The sequence below is a fragment of the Wyeomyia smithii genome, chromosome 2 (genome assembly GCF_029784165.1).
Source record: "Wyeomyia smithii strain HCP4-BCI-WySm-NY-G18 chromosome 2, ASM2978416v1, whole genome shotgun sequence".
NCBI classification, from domain to species: domain Eukaryota; kingdom Metazoa; phylum Arthropoda; class Insecta; order Diptera; family Culicidae; genus Wyeomyia; species Wyeomyia smithii.
The window spans coordinates 81,149,647-81,170,489 of NC_073695.1; the positions used below are offsets into that span (position 1 = coordinate 81,149,647).

The 20,843-nt window shown below is 35.8% G+C and overlaps 3 protein-coding genes across 3 annotated transcripts; 2 read left to right on the plus strand and 1 right to left on the minus strand.

The window, feature by feature from the left end:
- The first annotated feature begins 3,652 nt into the window (after positions 1 to 3,652).
- Positions 3,653 to 6,776, plus strand: LOC129724688 (SH3 domain-containing protein Dlish). The gene is made up of 3 exons (XM_055679792.1): positions 3,653 to 3,855; positions 4,534 to 5,447; positions 6,337 to 6,776. Exons 1-3 carry the CDS (start codon positions 3,807 to 3,809, stop codon positions 6,499 to 6,501), a joined length of 1,128 nt encoding a protein of 375 aa, XP_055535767.1. The 5' UTR covers positions 3,653 to 3,806; the 3' UTR covers positions 6,502 to 6,776.
- Positions 6,716 to 7,879, minus strand: LOC129724689 (28S ribosomal protein S15, mitochondrial). The gene is made up of 4 exons (XM_055679794.1): positions 7,572 to 7,879; positions 7,377 to 7,510; positions 7,124 to 7,319; positions 6,716 to 7,069 (listed from the first exon to the last, which is right to left on the minus strand). The coding sequence occupies exons 1-4, from the start codon at positions 7,781 to 7,783 to the stop codon at positions 6,781 to 6,783; spliced, it is 831 nt and encodes a 276-aa protein (XP_055535769.1). The 5' UTR covers positions 7,784 to 7,879; the 3' UTR covers positions 6,716 to 6,780.
- Positions 7,880 to 16,470: 8,591 nt separating this feature from the next.
- Positions 16,471 to 19,324, plus strand: LOC129725156 (PE-PGRS family protein PE_PGRS33-like). Its single transcript, XM_055680646.1, has 4 exons — positions 16,471 to 16,705; positions 18,556 to 18,705; positions 18,881 to 19,133; positions 19,201 to 19,324. Exons 1-4 carry the CDS (start codon positions 16,609 to 16,611, stop codon positions 19,211 to 19,213), a joined length of 513 nt encoding a protein of 170 aa, XP_055536621.1. The 5' UTR covers positions 16,471 to 16,608; the 3' UTR covers positions 19,214 to 19,324.
- Positions 19,325 to 20,843: the final 1,519 nt, after the last annotated feature.

Genomic DNA, 20,843 nt, shown 5'->3' on the forward strand with positions numbered 1-20,843 from the left:
AAGTAGTCCGGATATATTTAACAAATTTTCGATCTTTGTTTTTTATTATCATACCGTAGGAAGTGTTGTTTTTTCGATTTGGGTTTTCTTGATATCGTATAAAAGTACCTAATTGATTTTGAATATTTGATAGTATTTGTGTCGATAGTAAGCTCATAATGAATAAAACATAACGTACAACGAAGGTCCACTTGACTTCAAAAGTACATTTGATATTTTGGTAGAATTTTGCAAACGACTTCAAACAGAAGACACAATTTTGTGGCTGACGAAACCGGGAACAAAAGCTGACGAAATCACATCACAACTATGCAGTCGTTAGATTTTTTCTGTGTATCGCCAAACCTAGAGCAAGAGTAGCTTGGACAAAACTCAAGAGTCGACAATTTCTACCTCACAAAGCAATTTAACCAGTTTTCGCAACTGAGCCGCTTGACGCTTTGAGCGTTGTCTTTCTTCACTGAATCAGGCAGACCTCCAAATTCCGTTCTTATCCTTTATCTCTTCTATTGATGTTGCTGGACAATTTTTTTTTATTGACATAATTTTAAAATGAAAATATCAGGCTCCTCCACAACCAGTCTCTGTTGACTATGCGACCTTGGAATGTGAAATCCTCCATGATCCAGAAATTTCTAGCAACGCGAAGTTCTTGCATTCTGCAATACAACGCCCCTTTTCGCATTCTTGTTAGTATTACAGTCTATCGACTTTGTTCTCAGAAAAACTCTTTAAAAAAAAACATTCAAGTGCGTTTACAACAACACAATTATTCACTGTTGCTATTAATAGCCAGAAGCATGCAAGTTTTTTTCATCAGACTGCAAATTTGCAAACCAAAAAAAAAAATTACGCAATTTGGAGGCCAATCAATTAAACATTGAATCAATGTTTCTTTTGGTACACTTGGGTAGCTTGAAACGGGGCTTGATCTTTTATTAAAACCCACGTTAGAATTTGTTGCGACAGTTTTACTGATTGACATTCTGCCAATAATATGTCTCGTTTTCCGACATGAACGAATACCATATACCTCCATGCCGAATGAATGGTGGTGCACTTGCCAAATGAAAGGGTACTTTTCCATCGTTGATTCCGTATACCTCGGACGCTTACCTGATCATTATTCGACAACGTCAGCAACAACTGAACTTCGGAACGACTTTCACTGCACAATGTCACACTAGATAAGCACTAAACCGCTTAAATTCTTCGCCATATCGCCATCAATCAAAACAATACACACAGGATCCACTTTATTATCGCGAAAAATGTCTTCGTTTACTTGTTCTTCCCGCAACGAGCTGCGTAAGATTTCTTTTTCACTACCACCAATACCAGTTCGTGGTGTACGCGTATTTACATCGTATGGAAGCAGTCCAGAGCGAACGAGATGGCATTCTTGCGACAAAACAAGAGAATGCAGAGAATGAAATACAGAGATTTATACCGACACTCTGGCACACGGACATCTTCGCCAAGTCAGCAATTTCCGAAATTTGTTTTTTCCCAGCGTTGCCAATTTGCTAGTAAATGCGTTTATGAACCATTTTTCAGTATTGTCGCCCAAGTAGAAAGTCGAATTTTTCGACTAGCGACATTCGATTTTTCTCTCAAACCGTACATTATACTAAACGTCGGAAGTAATGCGCTGTATAGCAAATCAGATGCGCTATACAGCGCACTACTTCTGACGTTAAGTATAATGTACGGTATGAGAGTAAAATCGAATGTCGCTAGTCGACAACTCCAATTTTCAACTTAACTACACACCAAATTTTTATTACTGTAGCAGCAATTGTCAGCAATGACATTTTTTCCCAATATGGCCGATTCTGCTTTTGACATATCGTTACACCATGGTATAAAGTCATGGTTCAGACTACGCCGAATATCACCTGATATCGTCAGACGATATCGATACACAACAGATGATATGGTTTGACATTTGCTTTGGTAATCAAAGAGAGAAGAAAACAAAAACAGGTCTGCTAGTTGGCTCGCACCTAAGGGGAGACATCTGGCTTCTTACTTTTCTTACTCACCCACATCGATGATCCCTGTTGTATTTTTCGTAAGTGATGCCATTCACTCGGAAAATACTTGAATGTTTTTAATGCTTTTTTTCAGCATTATGCACAATTCCTCCTGCAGGCGATAGTTTTACTGTCTGAGGGTTACCGGAGAATCTGCATCTTTGATGTCCTTAAAATCAAATGTGTTATCCATCAATGATTATGATTCATTCATTGGCCCATCTGAATTGTACTCTCCGCATACGCAATATGTCTCAACAGGTATGTTCCAAACTTAATCCAGAACGGAATCAAAAGCAGAAATAAACTTACACTATTTACTTCCGACATTGAGCAGCGGTATGCTGTTCTTATGCTTCACGCAAAGCCGTATTAACTCCATGCGCACTTTTAGACCTATTGGTAATTGATATAAGTGACAATCCAAGTCGATCTCTTACTACACCCGTATTTGTACGCTTTGTACTTCATTTTGAATGTTCATTTGAAAATATTTCAGATTATAACAGGGGGCATCATAAAAAACATAACTCAAAACAACGAAACATGTGCTTAGAAACACTGTCAGCAAGCCTGATGATAAGTTTTAACGCACTCGAGGTTTTCAATTTCAACCAATCAGCGAGTGGTTCCCAAAGTGGATGCAAATCTATACCCAGTTGTCTTTCCTTAGGCTCACACCAACGCGAACTCTCATATGAAATCGTCAAAATGTGCGGAATGACAAGAGCAAAAATATTTCGCGAAACGCGAATTTCGAAATTTGTAGGGTTGCGTCAAATGTTTTTTCGCCGTGTTGCAAACTGCTGCAAATCTGGTTTTTATTGGTTTTCGAACATGATACCCGCGATATCATATAGCCGAGGTGATATCCGATGGCAGCTCAATTGTATAGGATATCAGGTGATATGGATGGTGATATGACCTTGATAGCACGAACCGCCTGATATCAGGAATATGCGGTGTAGTGTGAACGGGGTATAAATAACTCAATATTACTCCGAAACTTCCAGATGATTCACATCTTCGATTCCCTTGAGAACAAGAAAAATATATGAGCCGTGAGATCGAGCAACATTCATGTTTTTATTCGCAGTGGGGATAAAGTTTAAGGATAAATATTCAGAGACACGAGAGTTGCTCAGATTTGCTCATTATTTTTCACTTTTTTTTTCAGAAAAACTCTTAAAAACAAAAATTTACTTACTGTTATTTGTGTTACTCTTTTGCTTGGGAGTTACTCTAATTAACTCAATACTACTCCAAATTTCCAGATGATTCTCATCAAGAAATATATATGAAAGGTGGGACCGAGCAACAATCAAGTGTATATTTGCGGTGAGAAAAAAGTTTAAGGATGGATATTCAGAGACACGAGAGTTACCCAGATTGGCTCTTTATTTTTCAGGTTAGCAATTTTTATATATTATTTATTCCTTGCTATTCATATTAGAAGGAATAGTAAATTGCAAATGTCGGTCTTTAATTTTTAACATTTTTATTTTTTTTTTATTTTTTTTATTGGGTAATGAATTCAGCATCGGTGCCCGGAACGTAATCTACGCTTTCGCCATTTGTGCGCCTTTTGGTTAAGTTTACGTCAGATATGTCAAACTGATAGTGACGTTTAAGCTATGGCTGTATCGTCAAAATAAATTCCATTCTTTTTGTACAGCTCATCGCTTCAATCATTTTATTGCTCAAATTGTTCTATTAGTTGCGGAAACAATCGTTAAAATGTTTCTCTGTGTGTAGTGAATATTGCTCGCTATGGCTTTCCTGTGTCCAGTTCGCATTCGGCGAGGAAAAAAGAAAAAACGTAAGTGCTTAACTGCGAATAATTTGGAGATATTCTGCCCTTCAAACCTAAATTCGTGTAGGGTGGATAAGGCTATAAAAGAAAAGAAACGAGTATTAAAAAAATAATGACATTATCAACAGCAGCGCTGCTAGAAAAATTTCATTCAATAACAGGTCACTGACATAATTACCTGTTGCTGTTGGATGCTGCATTCTTTCATTAGTCGCAGATTATGTGGATTTGCGTTGTTACTTGACATAAAAAAAAAGAAAAATTACAAGAAGGTGCTTAAAATGATCAATTACTAGTATCTATTTGCTGATCTTGATGTCTAGACAGATATTTCACATGTTTTTTCGTTGTTTCTTCTAAAAATATATGAAACATTTGTTTATGTAAAGGCCTACATTGAAATTCAAGCAAAATAATAAAATTTCCAATATCCAAGTAGTATTATAAGGCCAAACCTTACATAGAAAATGTAGCTTCAAGTACAGATGTTGGATTCAACATCATCTGTCTAAATAATTAAACTAAAAGCAGCTCCAAGTTTTATTGAGGGCTGTTGAAATAATGAGTATGTTCAAGTTATTCAATAAAAACAATTGCGTGATTCATCTACTATTCTACTATTAATCAAAAAGTTTCTCACGTAGTTCAAGAGCACTAAAGATTTTGTTTCTTCCTTTTTTTTAGCAATTGGGAGCGATATTGACAAAGACCTTTCAAGCAGCTTAGGTTTAAACCATGGAATGGGTCGTATCACAGGATCGGCCAGCATTGAAACACTGGTTCGGGTTGGCATCGAGAAGGAACATGGACTTAGTCCGGATAGTAAAATGGTAGTTTTGCATGACTTCACTCCTTGCGTTGATGATGAGTTGGAAGTGAAACGAGGACAAATAGTGAACATTCTCTATCGTGAAAACGATTGGGTCTATGTGATTGGGCAAGATACCAGACAGGAAGGATTCATCCCTCATTCGTACTGCGCTCCTTTTAATACCCAGTTGGCCGATTTGGCCATCAAAAAGAAATTACCCCGTGACATATCCGGTTTGGCGAACAATGATCTAACGGACGGTATTCCGGACATTAACATCGATGTAATTGACGACAGCACTCCTGGATTGGTCGGTTTGACCAACTCTCTTAAACACTCGCAGGCGAGTCTTAGTTCCGAGCCTGATTTCTTGCCATTTTCCAAGGACCCTAGTGGTCGCTATATTGTTTTATATACGTTCATTGCCCGTGATGAAAATGACGTTTCCGTAGAACGAGGAGAATTTGTTACAGTGCTGAATCGTGAAGATCCAGAATGGTTCTGGATAGTGAGGAGTGACGGTCAAGAAGGTTTTATTCCGTCTGGTTTTGTATACCCTGCTGAAAATATTCTTCAGGGTCAAACGAAACAAAATTCCACCGGAGCGAACGCGACCAACAATGCCATCAATGTAGGAGCAATTGATCCCAACGCTAATATCGCCCAGGTTAATATTTTAGGAGGAAATGGCAATGCAAATCTGAATGGCACACAACAACAACCGGGTATTGGCTCAGATGACTTGAGGTATCATGGTACAGAACTCGTAATGCTGTATGATTATAAGGTAACAATTCACTTAAATTTTCAATGTTTCAAGTTTAGTAATGTACCGTGGAATGGGGTGAAATTGATCAGTGGGGTGAAATTGATCACCTGAAAATTCGTGATAAAAAATACTAATCAAAAGATATTGTATTTACAATACTAGGCCATGTTAACGTGTCCTTAAACGCAACTTTTGCATGATTCACATACCTGTCAAAGTTAACCCCCTTGAAAAATTCTTATAACTCAGTCAAAACTCAATCAAATTTGACCAAACAAGTTTCCAAATAAAAAAAAAGTATTGAATTTACTTAAAGTAATCTTAGTTGAGGGTTAATTACGTTAAATTTGGAAAAGAAATTAAAGAAATACTGATGAATACGCAGGAAACCACAAAGATTTTAATTTCAGAGCTAGTTTTTGAGCTTTAGCAACAACCGAATTGAAATCGGTCTAACGACGATCAAATAAAAGCAAATTTAGCAACAAGCAGCTCGTGAACCAAAATAAATAAATTTTCACCTGACAAATCATCATTTCGTTTCCAAACTAGCTGTTAATGATATTTTTCAGTACAGAAATCATCATTTATCTTTAGCATATCGAAAAAAAAGCACATTGTCAAAAGAATGTATGGATTTCAATGGTGATCAATTTCACCCCAATTTACCCAATTTACCTTATAGAATTATCGAATTTATTTCATAAAGAAGACGATAGAAATTTCACCAATAGCCATAGAGGTTTACTGGAGCACATACCAGTACTTGTTTGAAAATTATACTATTTCGGGAAAAATGTACATGAAGCTAGTTAATAGGAAATTGTTATGAAAATTGATCAATTTCACCCCGTTCCATGGTACATACAAAACGTTAGCTTGCAACTTAACAAATTTTTTTTAACAGGCACAAGCCCCCGACGATTTGTCGGTTCGACGTGGCGATTGGATCTACGCTGATTTGAACAACCAGACCGTCGATGGATGGCTCTGGGCGTATGCGCCGAAAACACGCAAGTACGGCTTTATACCCAAAGCGTATGCTCGACCTCCAGCCATGACCAGTTTGTAAAGAAAGCAATTTTTAACTAGGCTAACATGCTATATAAGACAATAATTTTAATATTATATTTTGTTTTGCAAATGTTTAAGACAATAAGTCGTTTAAGACATTCGTAAGGAATCATCTGTCTAATAGACTGCAACAAATCACTGAAGCTTTCAATTCAATTGCTTCTAAATTGTTGAAGCTCAATGTACTTAATCGAAAAATTATACACATTCAATACTCTATTAGAAACTATTATTTTATTTTATACATGAAATAAACAAAAGGTTTTATATGAACATTTCATTCTTCTTCTTCATCTTTCTTTTCCAAAGACTTTCGTTTTTCTTTCAATTCTTCGTACTGTTTCCTGACAGCTTGAATTTGCTCGGCAGTCACCGTTATTGGTACTTTACACTCCTGTTGCTCTTTTCTTATGTGTTCTAGATTTTTCAACTTATTCTCAAGGAAGTCCAATTGCTGGGATTCCAAAAATAAACGATAGTTCTGCAATCGGCTCTCTTTAATTTCATTGCAATGAATATCGGTAAGTTTACGTAGAGAATCCTTGCGTGTGATCCAATGAAAGTGACTAAAAACAAAGCATATATAAACACATGTGGCGTTTTATGCTGTGGAAGCTCACCTAGGGCAGGGCTTATACACGAGATCCAGTTTTTCCAGCACATACTCAAACCTTCGATAGTCCCAACGCCTCAGATAACGTAAAAACTTTTTTCGCTTATCAATCAGTTCCTTTAGGTATACTTTTGAACGAGATTGCCGAGGAAATTTCTCCATTACCTCTTGCAAGCTTCTTATCTGAGCAGTCATCAATCCCACTGCAAAGGAAACCACATAGTTTGCTTAATTGGTAACAAACAATTAATGATACCTACATTTTGCTTCTATAGAGCCGTAATCTAAATCATGCCGTTGGACCCGTTTAACCATTTCCTCCTTGAAATTTTCCAGCATTTCTCTTCGACGGTTATGTTCAATCGTAAAAAGGTTTTTAACCGCATCGTCTGAACTGTTTAGTTTGAGTACAGCCTTGAGTAACAATTGAAGAAATTTAACAAAAATGTACTTACTTTTCCAGCTCTTTGGAAGATTTATAGTCCTTCAGAACTTCATTGCCAGCGAATGGTCGAATAGGTTGCAGGTCACCGCTTTTCTGTGGTTTGAAGCATGGTATTTTTTCCGGTCGAACCCATTTAATTTTCAAGTCGGATTTAAAGGCGTAATGACGTGAAATGGTAATCGCACTAGTGAATGATGTTTTAAGCAAGTTCAGTGTACTCATTGTCAATTAGTTTCAAATAACTTGTAAGAAAATACGGATTACGGAAATCTCTAAAACTCAACCCACGCCACATGTAAACAAACTTTGACAGATATGAGACCGAGAGCCTAGTCCAAAAGTTTAACACTGGAAACATAACAAATTACGAAATAAATATATGCTTAAAAATTGGGTTGTTCAGCTTCACGGTAAAGGTTGAAAATCCATACACTGAAAAAAAATCACTCGCGCACACCAAATGCCCTTTACACATGAATATCAATAAACCTGCCCAATCATTTTTACCACACGCTCGTGAAAAGTAACACGGCGAATGAATTAGTTTTAATTCAATTTCATAAGTTGCATGGAAACGTCAAAAAATGAATACCGCATTTGGTGATTCTGTGTAATTTTTACACTGATTTTAGATTAATCTAGAATAACTCATTTTTGAATTTACCACTATAACTCAATTTTGATTACCAAGCATGAAAAAACGACACCATTATTTGACACGAGTGAAAAGGCGGCACCATGATTCAACATTTGTGCGCCATTATTTAGCCTTTGCGGCCGTGTTATCTGTTCTTGTGGCTGTTTGAGTGATTCCAAAAAATGAGAATCGCTGGGAAGGTGGTCACGGACATTTTAAAAAACTTTAAGGTACACATATAAACTTTTTTCATTATTCATTCTAAAGAACCAAGAGCTTTCAGGTTGTTCGTGTCATCAGGAAGATTGTGGGAGAGTAAAATATCAAGTGGTTATGCATCACAAAAAAAGAGCAAAATATACTTAAAAAATAAATATAATTAGACACCGTTCAGATAGAATGTAACCTAAGTTTTGTTTTGTTCTGACTGTTACCGGCACAAATCTCCCTCTCTACGCTAACATCGCATTTAAAACTGAGTGGTTTTCAATTCTTAAACTGAGTACTTTGAAATTCTGAAAATGGTTAGTTTTAAATTCAAAAATGAATATTTTTCTATTCAAAAACTTGATAGTTTCAAAATCTAAATCTGTGTAGGTTTTAATTTTAAAACTTAGTAGTTTTAAATTCAATAAATGGATAATTTTGTACACATAAACTTATATTTTTTAAGAACTAAATGAGTTTTATTAAACACAAAAAATGAGTTCAATTGTATACATCATTCTGAAAAATAAATACACAGTATTTGCCTATACTATGGGTTACTCAATGAATATTATATATTGAATAACAACAGAGTTACTCAATTTTCGTGTTGTTCCACTTTTTATGGAAATGAATTGTTTTCTAATCATTTTTGATTTCATTTTAGGGAGCGTGCAGGGGCCTATAAACGTCAACATTTTGCCAACCAATCATAAATTCATCACGGTGGTAATATTTCATTTCAAATGCTTACAAAACTTATCTTAATCATTGAAAGTGCACATTGTACTGAAAACAAAAATATTGAGCTCTTGTTTTTTCGCATCTAAAACGACATCCCAACAAACAATTTGGTTGTATAACGACTGATTAAGCTTTAGTTCAGCCAAAACCCGCCTAATAAAAGCTTAACAAGCAATAAATCAACAGAATTGTTTGTTGGGATTTACTCGAGTATAAATCTACCGACAAAATGGGACGTTTACTCTATTTCACTTGTTTTAGGGCAAACCAACCAAAAAGTGGGTACCAGAGACGCTGGTACCAGCCCCCTGATTTTAACAGGTCAACCCATATCGATTTTTAATCGAATTCACGGTATTTTGACATTTGACGAGTTTTAACATTGAGTGTAAAAAGATTGGTTTTGGTATGCAAGACATGGCAAACCGAAGTGTGAGACACTTGATTTTGTGCTGTGAAGTGAAACCAGGCCTATGAAAAGACGCCATTTTTCTATGGCCGAAAAATAACAAGCAAAATATTGGAACCACAGTGGGTTCAAAATGGAAATGGAGCCACAAAAAAGTCACATACAACCCAGTGCAAAAGCATAGGCGCGTCTAAGGCCTGAGTGAAACGCAAGTGTATTCTTGGAATCTGGGAATTTTCATACGTATCAATTGCTCCATGTATCAAATCATGTCAGGTAATTGAGATATGATATGTAAGTGTGAATTTTGAAGTTTCCAAATTATTTCAGTACGTAATCACAAAACTACGTATTTTTAGAAAAATTCAAATAACAAAACAAATAACAAATTTTAAGCTCTACATTTTTGAAGTAAGGTCTCCTGAGTCCATACGCGTTTAAATATTTATTGTAGCATGCAAATATTTTGAGAAAAACGAGTTTAAATTCACTAAAGTACGTATTTTCAAGGAAACCTGATTTTCACCAGCTCCCACGGTAGGTTTCAACTTAACTTTTCAATTTTCAAGCTCTATATTTTTAGAAAAACGTCTTCTGAACCCAAAGATGGTGAAAGATTTATTCAAGCATGCACAGATTTGGAGAGAGTCAAGTTTTCAAAGGAACTCGTACTTTAGTGAATTTAAACTCGTTTTTCTCTCTCTTTTTATCCCACCAGCTCATCTCGTTTTGAGCTGGAGCCAAACTGACTGCTGTCAATACCCCCCAGTTATTTGCTTGATTTGGACCTAGTATTGACATGACGTGCTGCCCGAAGCGCACCGTAAAATTTGTTAGTATCAGCCCACCATCGCACGTGCTTAGTTCGTAAACAGTTATCTGGCATCTCCATTTTACTTGTGTCGTAAATCGCGATGTTGTTTCTTTATTCCTGGGTAGATTTTCACTGACCCTGTGGAACAAAGAAATTCGCTAATAGTAACTTGATGAGTTTCATTTTTTTACTGAAACACTCGATATTTATATTTACAAAGAATAATGTCCCGCAAAACAATTTGTTGATTTCTAGCTTGTAGAGCTGCTATGAAACGGAACTCGTTTGAACTACAGTTTAATATGCTGTTATTGGCAATTTAACGCAAAACTAAAAACGACCGTGCGACTTCTGGATTTGAACTTCAGAACTAGGAAAATGATGATAAATTTAATTTTTAGCCAAGGCTGATATACACTTCTTCGTGTGATATTTGCGTAAAATGGATGTTCTTGGCGTTAAAAAAAATACAGCTGGTTAGAAACTTTCAGCAGCATCTAGTAGACTGCTTACTGTCAAGAAAATACATATGAATTTGAAAATATATGAGATCCGGTTTAGTTTCTAATTTGAGGTTATGTTTTTACAGGAGTTGGTAGGTACATAGCGTGTTAGAATTGCATTTTCATAAAAACTACACTCAAAATATTTTTCACGTTATATTTACCGGAAAAGTTATGTGAATATTTTCCACTGTCATTTTCACGTAGATTTTACGTGATTGTCATTTGAGTTCATCATGAGATGTTGAGATTATTTATCATGTGAATCTTATTCAGTAGACATATGAATTTCATGTGAGTTTCACGTAGAATTCAACTACCGGTAAAGTGAAAAGCATTTGATTGTCTGATAGCTACTACGTTTTATGCAACATAAAATTTTCTATCGCGGTTTCCCAAATTCTTGATAGACTGAAAATAGTTTCAGAAATTACCCAAATATGTTGCATGATAAGTCGCACGGGCATGCAAAATCGCCAATTCGTAAATGAATTTAACGACATGCAAAGTGACAAAATGATATTGCGACATTTGCCGGCGATAATTACTGTTAACTGCAACTGTTTATGTTCAGGTAATTCCTCCTCATTTAAACTGAATCTGTGTGAAATCTGTAAAGGATTCTTATGGTTTTCTGAAGCTCACTTATTGGCAAGTCATCGAGAAATTCCTTTTTGTGTTCAGAGACTGAATTACACAACAGCTTCGCCATTTTGATTTCTGTGTATTTTCGCACGGAGAGTTCCCGCGATACTTCATTCTGTTTTGACGTAGATGCTACGTGATAAAACATAGTTTGCATATGATTTTCACGTAGATGTTATGTTTGTCACATAAATCATGCAAAATGGAAGAAAATGAAGAAGTACAGGAAATTTCACGTAACAATAATGTGAAAAATATTTTGAGTGTAGAATAGCTTTAGGACCTAATTGGGTTGTTTAGCTGTATCAGTTTTTTATGTGTTATTTTTAAAAGAGCTGCATTTTATAAGCAAAACGTGATTGGGAGCAATTTTTATTTTTCATTTAAAATCGAAAGACAATGATATAAAATTTTTAAAAATCACGTTTTGCTCAAAAAATTACACTCTTTTACCTGATATATAAAAACCAGAAATCCGTGAGTAGCAAACAAACCCCATTGGGTTTTTAGCTATTCACTGATTTCTGATTTTTATTTATTAGCTAAAAGAGTGTAATTTTCTGGACAAAAACAATTTTTTTTTTAAAAAACTACATGTCCGTCGATTATTAAATGGAGAATAAGAATCGCTCTGAATCGCTTGAATGTCAATTGGTATATGGGCGAATTGTCATTGAAGCGTTTTCGAGCAGTTTATTTCATGATTTAGAAACTGAAAAAAGCATTAATGAAAACTTTTTCAATTTTTGGAAAAAAATACAAATTTGCGATATGATGAAAAAACATTTGTAGATATTTAAAATAAAAGAAATACTAAAACGATAAATCTAAGGACTTATTAATTATCATTTAAATATTTCAAAATTGGCACGATTATTGGATTTTTTTTTCACCATACCTCTAAGCGAAAAGTGTGACACGGAATAGCAAAGCGAAGCCCAGGTAATACATTCGGTCTCTCTCAGCCCAGGCCCCGGATTTGAGGGGGACGAAAAGGGGGCAAATGCCCCAGGCCTTCCAGCGAAGCGTCAAGTCATTTCAAAATTTGAAATTTTCTTATCTCTAATTTTTTTAAGGAAAGAGGGCCCAACGAAAATATTTTTCAGCTAATATATAAAAATCAGATTCACCCAATTCACGGGAAGATGTTTTTTGACCGTGATAAAATCGAAACAGCACTGTATTAAAAATCATAATAGGTATACTGAACAAAGTAGCATATTTTAAAATACCTTTAGTTATGGTTTGAAATAATGAAATGTTATTCAAAAATCAATCTATTTGTTTCTGAAAAAAGGATTATTACTATTTTTTTATGGAATTCACGTAATGATTGTGGACAAGTTATGTTTAATATTCAAATTTAAAAAAAATCTTACATAATTGCACATATATTTGCAGAATTGGATTGGAAATTAATATTATCTTTTTGATAATCAGAAAGAATAACATACTACTTTTAAAAAATTTCTAATGCTTTTTTTTGTCTCGGAGTGCATTTCTTCGAAAAATAGTCAATTACGACTTTCTTAATCCATTATAGACCGGACCTAAACCCTGACTTTTCTCCAATGTGTTTTTCATGACGCGAGCTTGTATTGTTCTAATTGAACAAAAAAAAATTAAAATTATTTTCGGCTTTCCACAACCGTGTTTTTACTACAGTTTTTTACTATAGTAAGTTGGGACTCCCCAATATGATTTCTGAAAAATTAATCAAAATATGACCCCGTGGTTTGAGAACGGCCCCAGAAGACAGCATGTCTTTTTCGAGTTATTCGGCTTCTTATCAATTTTCATTAAGAGTTTCACCAACTCTTGTGCAAAATTTTCTATTCCGCCGAAGTTATCAAATTGAATATGAAATGTTGCGTCCTCTAGAAATAAAACAGTTTAACCCTCTAGTGCCCAAGATTATTTCTAGACGGGCTTCGGTAAAATCACTATGAATCATTATAAACACTTTTTAAGTATCTATTGAAGCATTTTAGAGGTTTAACTGAAGCCCGCCAAATGGCAGCTTTGGGCACTAGAGGGTTAATTGTTTGGGTATTTTATAGAATATTGTTATTCACTCATTCAATTTAAAAATGATTTTTTTAATTTTAATCATTTGGCTAGATCTTCCGAACCGAAAAAAGCTAGTTTTACTGAATATAGAGTCTTCTCTTTCTTATTGAAACCTTGCACTAAATCATTCGCTGCGTATAGTGCCCGGAATCTGACTGCGATGACGGGTATCAATATCAGACCATTCTCGTTACTGCTAAGTAACCACTCATCCCACCCAACGTAGCCATCTCCTTTTCCGATGGTGATGTTTCCGTTGATGATTCCCTCTTAAAGTTATCGAGTTCGTCGGTCATCGCGCGAATGTCTTGAATGAAAGTACACACATTTTTTTATTTTTTTTTAAAGGGATTTGTTAGTAGCTTAAGGATTTATGACAAATATTAGTAAGTAATGAGTATGTGTGTCCAATCACAAATGGTGACTTCTCAACACTGTTTGAAATTTGTAGTTTTAATTGTTAGGATTTGTTTGCTTTCGCAATTAGGACTTATCGTTCGTAGGGATTTAAACCTACTTCTCAAAAAAGGGGAAGTAAACTTACAACTAACTTAATTGCTAACTTATTGGCTATAAAGAAAGCTTGTCGTAGCAATTGAGGATTGCAACGATTTTTGTCGAAAATTGTTAATAATTTTATTTGACATAGCTTCTAATGGTTCAACACCAGTAAGTCTATGTAATTCGAGTGTACCAAACCAAGGAGGACGCTTCAAAATCATTTTCAGAATTTTATTCTGAATCCTTTAGAAAGTTTTCTTCCTTGTCGAACAGCAACTTGACCAGATCGGTACAGCATAAAGCATTGCTGATCTGAAAATTTGTTTGTAAATCAAAAGTTTGTTTTTTAAACAGAGTTTAGAATTCCTGTTAATGTGAGGATATAAACATTCCGTATATTAGATGCACTTGGCTTGTATACTCTCAATGTGCTCTTTGAAAAAATTTATCGAAAATTAGTCCCAAGTACTTAACCTTGTCAGACCAATTTAAAATAACCCCATTCATCTTGACGACGTGGTTATTGTTTGGCTTGAGGAAAGAAGCCCTAGTCTTAAGGGGAAAAACCGTCATTTGAGTTTTAGAAGCATTGGGAGAGATTTTCCACTTTTGCGAGTAAGAAGAAAAAATATCTAAACTTTTCTGCAATCGACTGCATATGACACGAAGACTTTTTCCTTTTTCGGAAATGCTTGTGTCATCGCAGCACAATGACTTAGTGCATCCTAGAGGCAAACCAGGAAGATCTGAAGTGAATATGTTGTACAGGACTGAAAGTACACACATTTTGAACATCAATAGACCGTCATCCAACGAAACGCTTGGTCTGTTTTATATTACTAAGCGAAACCGAGTTTATCACGCATCAAACGCTATTGTACGCCGCCTATCGGAACTTGACCTTGCAGCCAACTATTAGTATCCAAAACAATTGCAGGGTTAGCACTAGATACTAGCGGTCTCTCCCAAGCGATTTGGCTCGATAGATCAACATCGACCTCAAGTCCAGCTGTTGGCCTCTCAGTGTACAGAACAATATTTCTGGAAAATTCGAGGACTACATCCTTAAACCAGTATTGTAGCTCAAAATTAGCTGGGAGATACTTTTGTCAACATAACTATGATTTTTTTTGTGATATTCGCAAAATCGAATACTAAACAAGCTTTCCCATTTTTGGGGATTAGTTTTCAAAATTATTACAACTGCACAGAGTATTAATTAATTTTCAACATATTATTTTCTTGTTTCTGAAATGAAATCACTAAATTAATGATTATTAGATAAAACTTTCTTGAAAAAAAAGATAATAACCATTAAGCGCTACTGCATATATGTTTGTCTAGTATTCACCATTGTCGCGTTAGTAAAATTTGTTGAAATACAATAAAACTCAACTCAGTCAAATAAACGATTCTTGATGACCGCAGGGATTTTCCAAATATTTTCCCCAATAAGCATCATGTACTTAATCAATAATAAACTTCACTAATGTTGATCAACCTCAGCTAAGGAACACCATTGGGGATTTCCTACATCGAGCTAGTGTTTGTCCTTTTGATCACTATGCATATATCTCTAACAAACGTGTTACAAACTAGTGTTGAATAGGCTACATCTGGCTACCTTCACAGGGCTTGTTCGGTCCACCTGATTGTTAAGTGCCGCTCAAGGTCGATATCTCCAAAGCGTCCGAGGCACTACATACCAATAAGCTAGCGCAACATGTGAAATGTGTCGTACGCATCGGCGATCGGCTTATTAGTGACGTGACAAATCGTTGAACCCATCCTGCTTTTACCGTGAGATGGCATATTTATAATCAATGCATCATTCGTCTTGAAGAGTCAATTCGAAGTTTCCGAAAAAAATCCAAAGTTACATACAATAACTTTCATTCGAAAAATATGTTCGAAAATACGAATTATGAATTACAACGTTGATCAATGACAATCTGTTTTACAGTATTCAAACAACAATAACCAACATAGACTTAGATAAATAATGATTCATATGCTATAGAAATCAATCATTCGGCTGTATGCCCGACCAGCTTGTCTTTACATAGGCGTAGTCACTCCAGAAAAGGGTAATTCAATTATAGTTTTGTTCATAAAGTTGCAATTTTTATAATTGCATGATTGCAAAACAGAAATATTGGGTTACGGTTGAGCTCATTTATTATTGAGATGTTCCATTTTGGAAATAAAACTCCATTACGCCTCTGAGATAAATATATGCCTTTGCTGAAACGACAAAAATAGCGTGGTTTTCTTGCACACGCACACATCATCAACAATCTGCAGCGACAGCGTGGATGCTGGCCAGGTTTCATAAAACCATCTTTTGAAAAGCATTTTCTAGCAGTTGTTTGATTTTCGTAAAGCTAGTCGCGCGTTTCGATTTCGGTGCCGGCACAGAAACGAGTTCGCCCTCGAATACGAAAGATTTGCGATCTGAAGTGCATTTGAAGTATTATTCGCGAATCGTTGCAAATTTCGCCATTATAAGTGATCATCATGCGAGTAGTTTTGGTTTTCTTGAGCGCGATAGTTTTATCGTTAGCCAGTCCAACACCCCAAGTGTTCTTTCCTGCCATTGGATTGCGACCGCATGGTATGCCGAAAGTCATGGAAACTAGTTTCAAAATGGTGACTTATCTGTGTGTTCTATTTGTTCTGTCTTTTCTCTTTTCATGTAATGTGTAAATTATTTTCAATGCAGCTTATCGGAAAGGTATAAGAATGTATTATTATCTAGAAAAAATACAATAGTGTTTCTTTTACCTTTTTGTGGTTTTATGTTGATGATGTTAACCTACGGATACTCTAACGGTGCATGGATTTTGTTACGAAAGCATTAAAAAAAGGTATTAAAGCTTTGAGAAAAGGTATTAACTACACTATGTTACTAAACAGCTTTGCATGGGTATTTTTAAAAATTTTGACATGACAACTTGCTTCAAATAATCATCGAAACAATATTTTGATTCATAGAAGTAAAACACAGCTATAATATAACAGATTATTTATCAGTACTTGTCAAATGATATGTCGAGTTTAGAAAAACAAATTTTTGGGCGATATTTTATTGATTTCAATATCATTAATAACAACTCAGCATGGTATTGGCATGGTGCGATCACAACTTCCTTTGGTGTGAGTAAAAATTTACAAAGAAACTAAAGGAAAAGTTTATCGATGTCGGAAGTGAGTCGACATACAAGAGAAATTATGCGATGGAAGAAATGTTTTTGAGGTTAAATGAAAAGTTTTATTCAAAGTGTACATTCTCAGTATTTTGTTTAGGTAACGTTTTGTTTTCCTAGGGCCAATCAGCCGAGAATTTTCGATAGTTTCCATTATCTATTTTAAATCATATGTAGAGTTCGAGAATAAATATTTTGATGTAGCATATGTTATGAATAAATTATGTGCAATTTTCACGACGCTCCAGTATAAACAACTCCACTTTCACAGCTGGTATTCCGATACGACGAACTGACATGAAGTTATGAATCTACACTTCCAACTTCACGGTCAAGGTTCGTTTAATATGTTTATATAACATTTAAACCCTTCTTTCTAATTTACTGGTAGGATTGATGCTGATGTATATTTCGCTTAATTATAAAAGATTTACATGTGTTGGTCGTTCAATCCACAGATTAACATGTTAGAGTTTGTCCGGTTTAGTTGCTAATCATCACATGCGAATTTGGAAGTTCAAATATCTTCTGAAGCGAATAGTGATACATAGTTTCGCATTAATAATGTGGAAACCGGTTGATAACTATTATTTTTGGGAGTTTCATCTGTCTAGTCAAGATTGAATGATTTCCCGAAATCCCCCAACGAGTTTTCAGGAATATTGATCCTCTGACCATTTCAGCTCAGATCTATAACCCGGAATATGTCTATTTTTCTCAGAACATAATATTGATCTCATATGTCACAGGTGTGAACGATGGGTTAGGTGACACACCCGGAAAGATAATGGATTTGACGTTTTTTTTTGCTTTGGTATCTACACTACGTTTTTGTAAAGAAGACGCATAGTTGTCCTTGAAATCGCATAACGGCAAACCGGACAGTCGTTTCTCCATGAATATTGATAGAAAAAAAACCGGTCGTATGATGAAAGCACACAGGAAGTTGTCTGCCAGCAACGAACTGTTGTGATGTGTAGACATTTTGACTTACAACCATCTTTGAGAAATGCTATGAGAAAATCGGTACTATCGAACTGAAAAACATGTGATGCTATTGAATAATTTTGCAAAATATTTTTTGTTACTATTTTATACAATACCTAACTCGTAACGAATAGTTGTAAAAAACAGATTCATACATTTGGCATTTTACCAACGTCACCAAATTTGAAAATTTCCATGCAAAGCATAGTTAAAAATAAACATAAAAGTAAAACAACTAACACAAACATCATAAACACAATATCGCCACTAGGTTTAATTCCACTGGCTGTGGTACCGGGGGCGGCGGTAGTTCCTTTCGCGGTTCCAGTTCCTGTTCCGGTGGCTCCTGTAGTACCGGTCGGAGTAGCCCCGGTGGCAGTAGCCCCCATAGCACCGGCGGCAGTTGGTGTTGCAGCCCCAGGTAACATAAATTAATAAGAATAGTAATCTAGGTCACGATTACATAATAAAAGGCACGCTCCGGTTATTTTCGATTGCCTGCTACGCGCATGGTTGGGGGATTGGCCATGGAGTTTGGACGAGTTTTTGGTACAATCTGTTGCTTAATTATAGAGTTTTTTTTATCTGATCGACAGCTTTTGGAGGTAGCAATGCTGAAGCACAATCCGCATCGTTCAATATAGGGCTCGGAGGCATCAGTGCTTCATTCAGTAAATCTGCAGCCAACTCAAATTCTTTCGGCGGCGGTGGGTTTGGAGGAACAGGTTCAGCTGCCAGTGCAGCTGCCGAGTCAGGATCGTTTGGCGGTGGTTTAGGTGGATTCGGAGGTTCCTCGTCTAATGCGTATGCGCAAGCGAATTCCTACGGCGGTGGTGGTGGCTTTTTACCGTAAGTATTATTTTCTATTTAAGCTATAGTTATAACCTATGTTGTGATTATTGTTGTATTCTTGCAGGTTTTTTGGCTAACCGCTACAATTGACGGTGAAAAACATGATTCACAACTAATGTGAGATCACTAGTGCCCTCGTGTAAATATAAATCAACCTATGTTGTCACGAAATCTCGGTGGAAATACAGATTCAAATGATCATTGAACTCATTTTTATTCTTCAAAGAAATGCAATTGTTCGAGTAACTCTTCAAAAGAATGATGTAAATATTTATAATATTCGACGATTCTCTGTCCTAAAATTTTCTGCCTAAGATCATCGAATGCGTCGAATGAAAGACAAATTGCCGCTATTTTTTTGGGTAAAGATATCAGAACAATAATGTAATTAGTAGTGAATGCTAAACGAGTGTTTCGGGATTAAAGATAGTTTAGTAATTATATCTCAGTTATGGCAGCATGGGCGTAGCCAGAATTTCAAATAGGGGGGGAGCAAGTTCTTCAAAATTTCAAAAGTAAAAAAAAGGTATTTTGGCAAATAGAAATAAATACTAGTGTTTAGTGATTGTTACATCAAGGCAACCAGTGAGAAGTTGTCCTTCCCGGGCAGGAGAGGATAACAAAATCGTAACTCATCAATAACATATTTAGTTATAAGGACTTATCGTGTTATTTGAAAGATATTCACGTTTCAAACGTGCATAAGAAAATGTCATAAAATTTTGATATCATATCTCGCTATGCCTTCAATGAGATGTTTGAGATGATTCTAAGATATCTGATTAAAAGTAAGTTTTTAAGTGAAAATTGTTCGACATTGATTATTTATAATGTATCAGTTATGCATTCAGTGTTCAATAAGTTGAAAATATCTGAAACGGTCATTTTCGTGATTTTTAATGCAAATTCTTGGTTTGTTATTGAAATATCAAGCTTTGTTATTCATATTGTCTTGGAGGAACAATATTTTGGTATTATTTTTTGTTATTTTACCAACTATGTAAACCATATTAAGATCAAAATGAGGTGTATTTCCAATATCTGGTTGTGATATTATAATGATATTTTGTCCTGCTCGGGTTGACATCAGAGTGGGAAATTTGATTATTCTTTATCCAACCTCGAATATAAATAGCTGTTCTTTAGTAAAAACTCTTAAGTTCATTTAAACCTTTGGACATATCATTCTGGCGACGAGGATCTCAAGAATCCACGAACATGGCAGAAGATAGAGTTGATCAACAGCCGCAACCAGGAATTCCAGATATGATTCTCAAGACGGCCCACTTTTACAGCAGATGGCGGCCCAGCAATAGCAGACTCAGTATCAAACCCCGGAGCAGATTTTGGAGTCCCTCTCACCGATGATCACCGAGTTTGTCGTCGACGAAGAAAACGAAGTTACGTTCGGACGCTGGTTTAACCGCTACCAGGACCTCTTCGAGAACGATGCAGGCCAGCTGAATGATGCGGCGAAGGTACGTCAACTTCTCCGGAAGTTGGACACCCATTCGCACAGCGCTATCTCAACTACATCCTGCCAAAGCTTCCCGAGGACGTGAAGTTTGAAGACACCGTCAAGATTCTCAATAAAATCTTCGGGCATCAAACGTCAACGTTCCGGAAGCAGTTCATGTGTCTGCAGTTAGTGAAATGCGCATCTGAGGATATTATCAGCTACGGCGGCAACGTCAATCGAGTCTGTAA

Bases quoted from the DNA above. Each gene is read 5' to 3' on its own strand.
- LOC129724689 (XM_055679794.1), bottom strand. From the start codon at position 7,783: ATGAGTACACTGAACTTGCTTAAAACATCATTCACTAGTGCGATTACC. The intron at 7,511-7,571 runs GTAAGTACATTT...CAAACTAAACAG, and splicing joins TCTTCCAAAGAGCTGGAAAA to TTCAGACGATGCGGTTAAAA. The intron at 7,320-7,376 runs GTAGGTATCATT...TTTCCTTTGCAG, and splicing joins CGGCTCTATAGAAGCAAAAT to TGGGATTGATGACTGCTCAG.
- LOC129724688 (XM_055679792.1), top strand. From the start codon at position 3,807: ATGGCTTTCCTGTGTCCAGTTCGCATTCGGCGAGGAAAAAAGAAAAAA. The intron at 3,856-4,533 runs GTAAGTGCTTAA...CCTTTTTTTTAG, and splicing joins GCGAGGAAAAAAGAAAAAAC to CAATTGGGAGCGATATTGAC. The intron at 5,448-6,336 runs GTAACAATTCAC...TTTTTTTAACAG, and splicing joins TAATGCTGTATGATTATAAG to GCACAAGCCCCCGACGATTT.
- LOC129725156 (XM_055680646.1), top strand. From the start codon at position 16,609: ATGCGAGTAGTTTTGGTTTTCTTGAGCGCGATAGTTTTATCGTTAGCC. The intron at 16,706-18,555 runs GTATGCCGAAAG...TATCGCCACTAG, and splicing joins CATTGGATTGCGACCGCATG to GTTTAATTCCACTGGCTGTG. The intron at 18,706-18,880 runs GTAACATAAATT...TCTGATCGACAG, and splicing joins AGTTGGTGTTGCAGCCCCAG to CTTTTGGAGGTAGCAATGCT.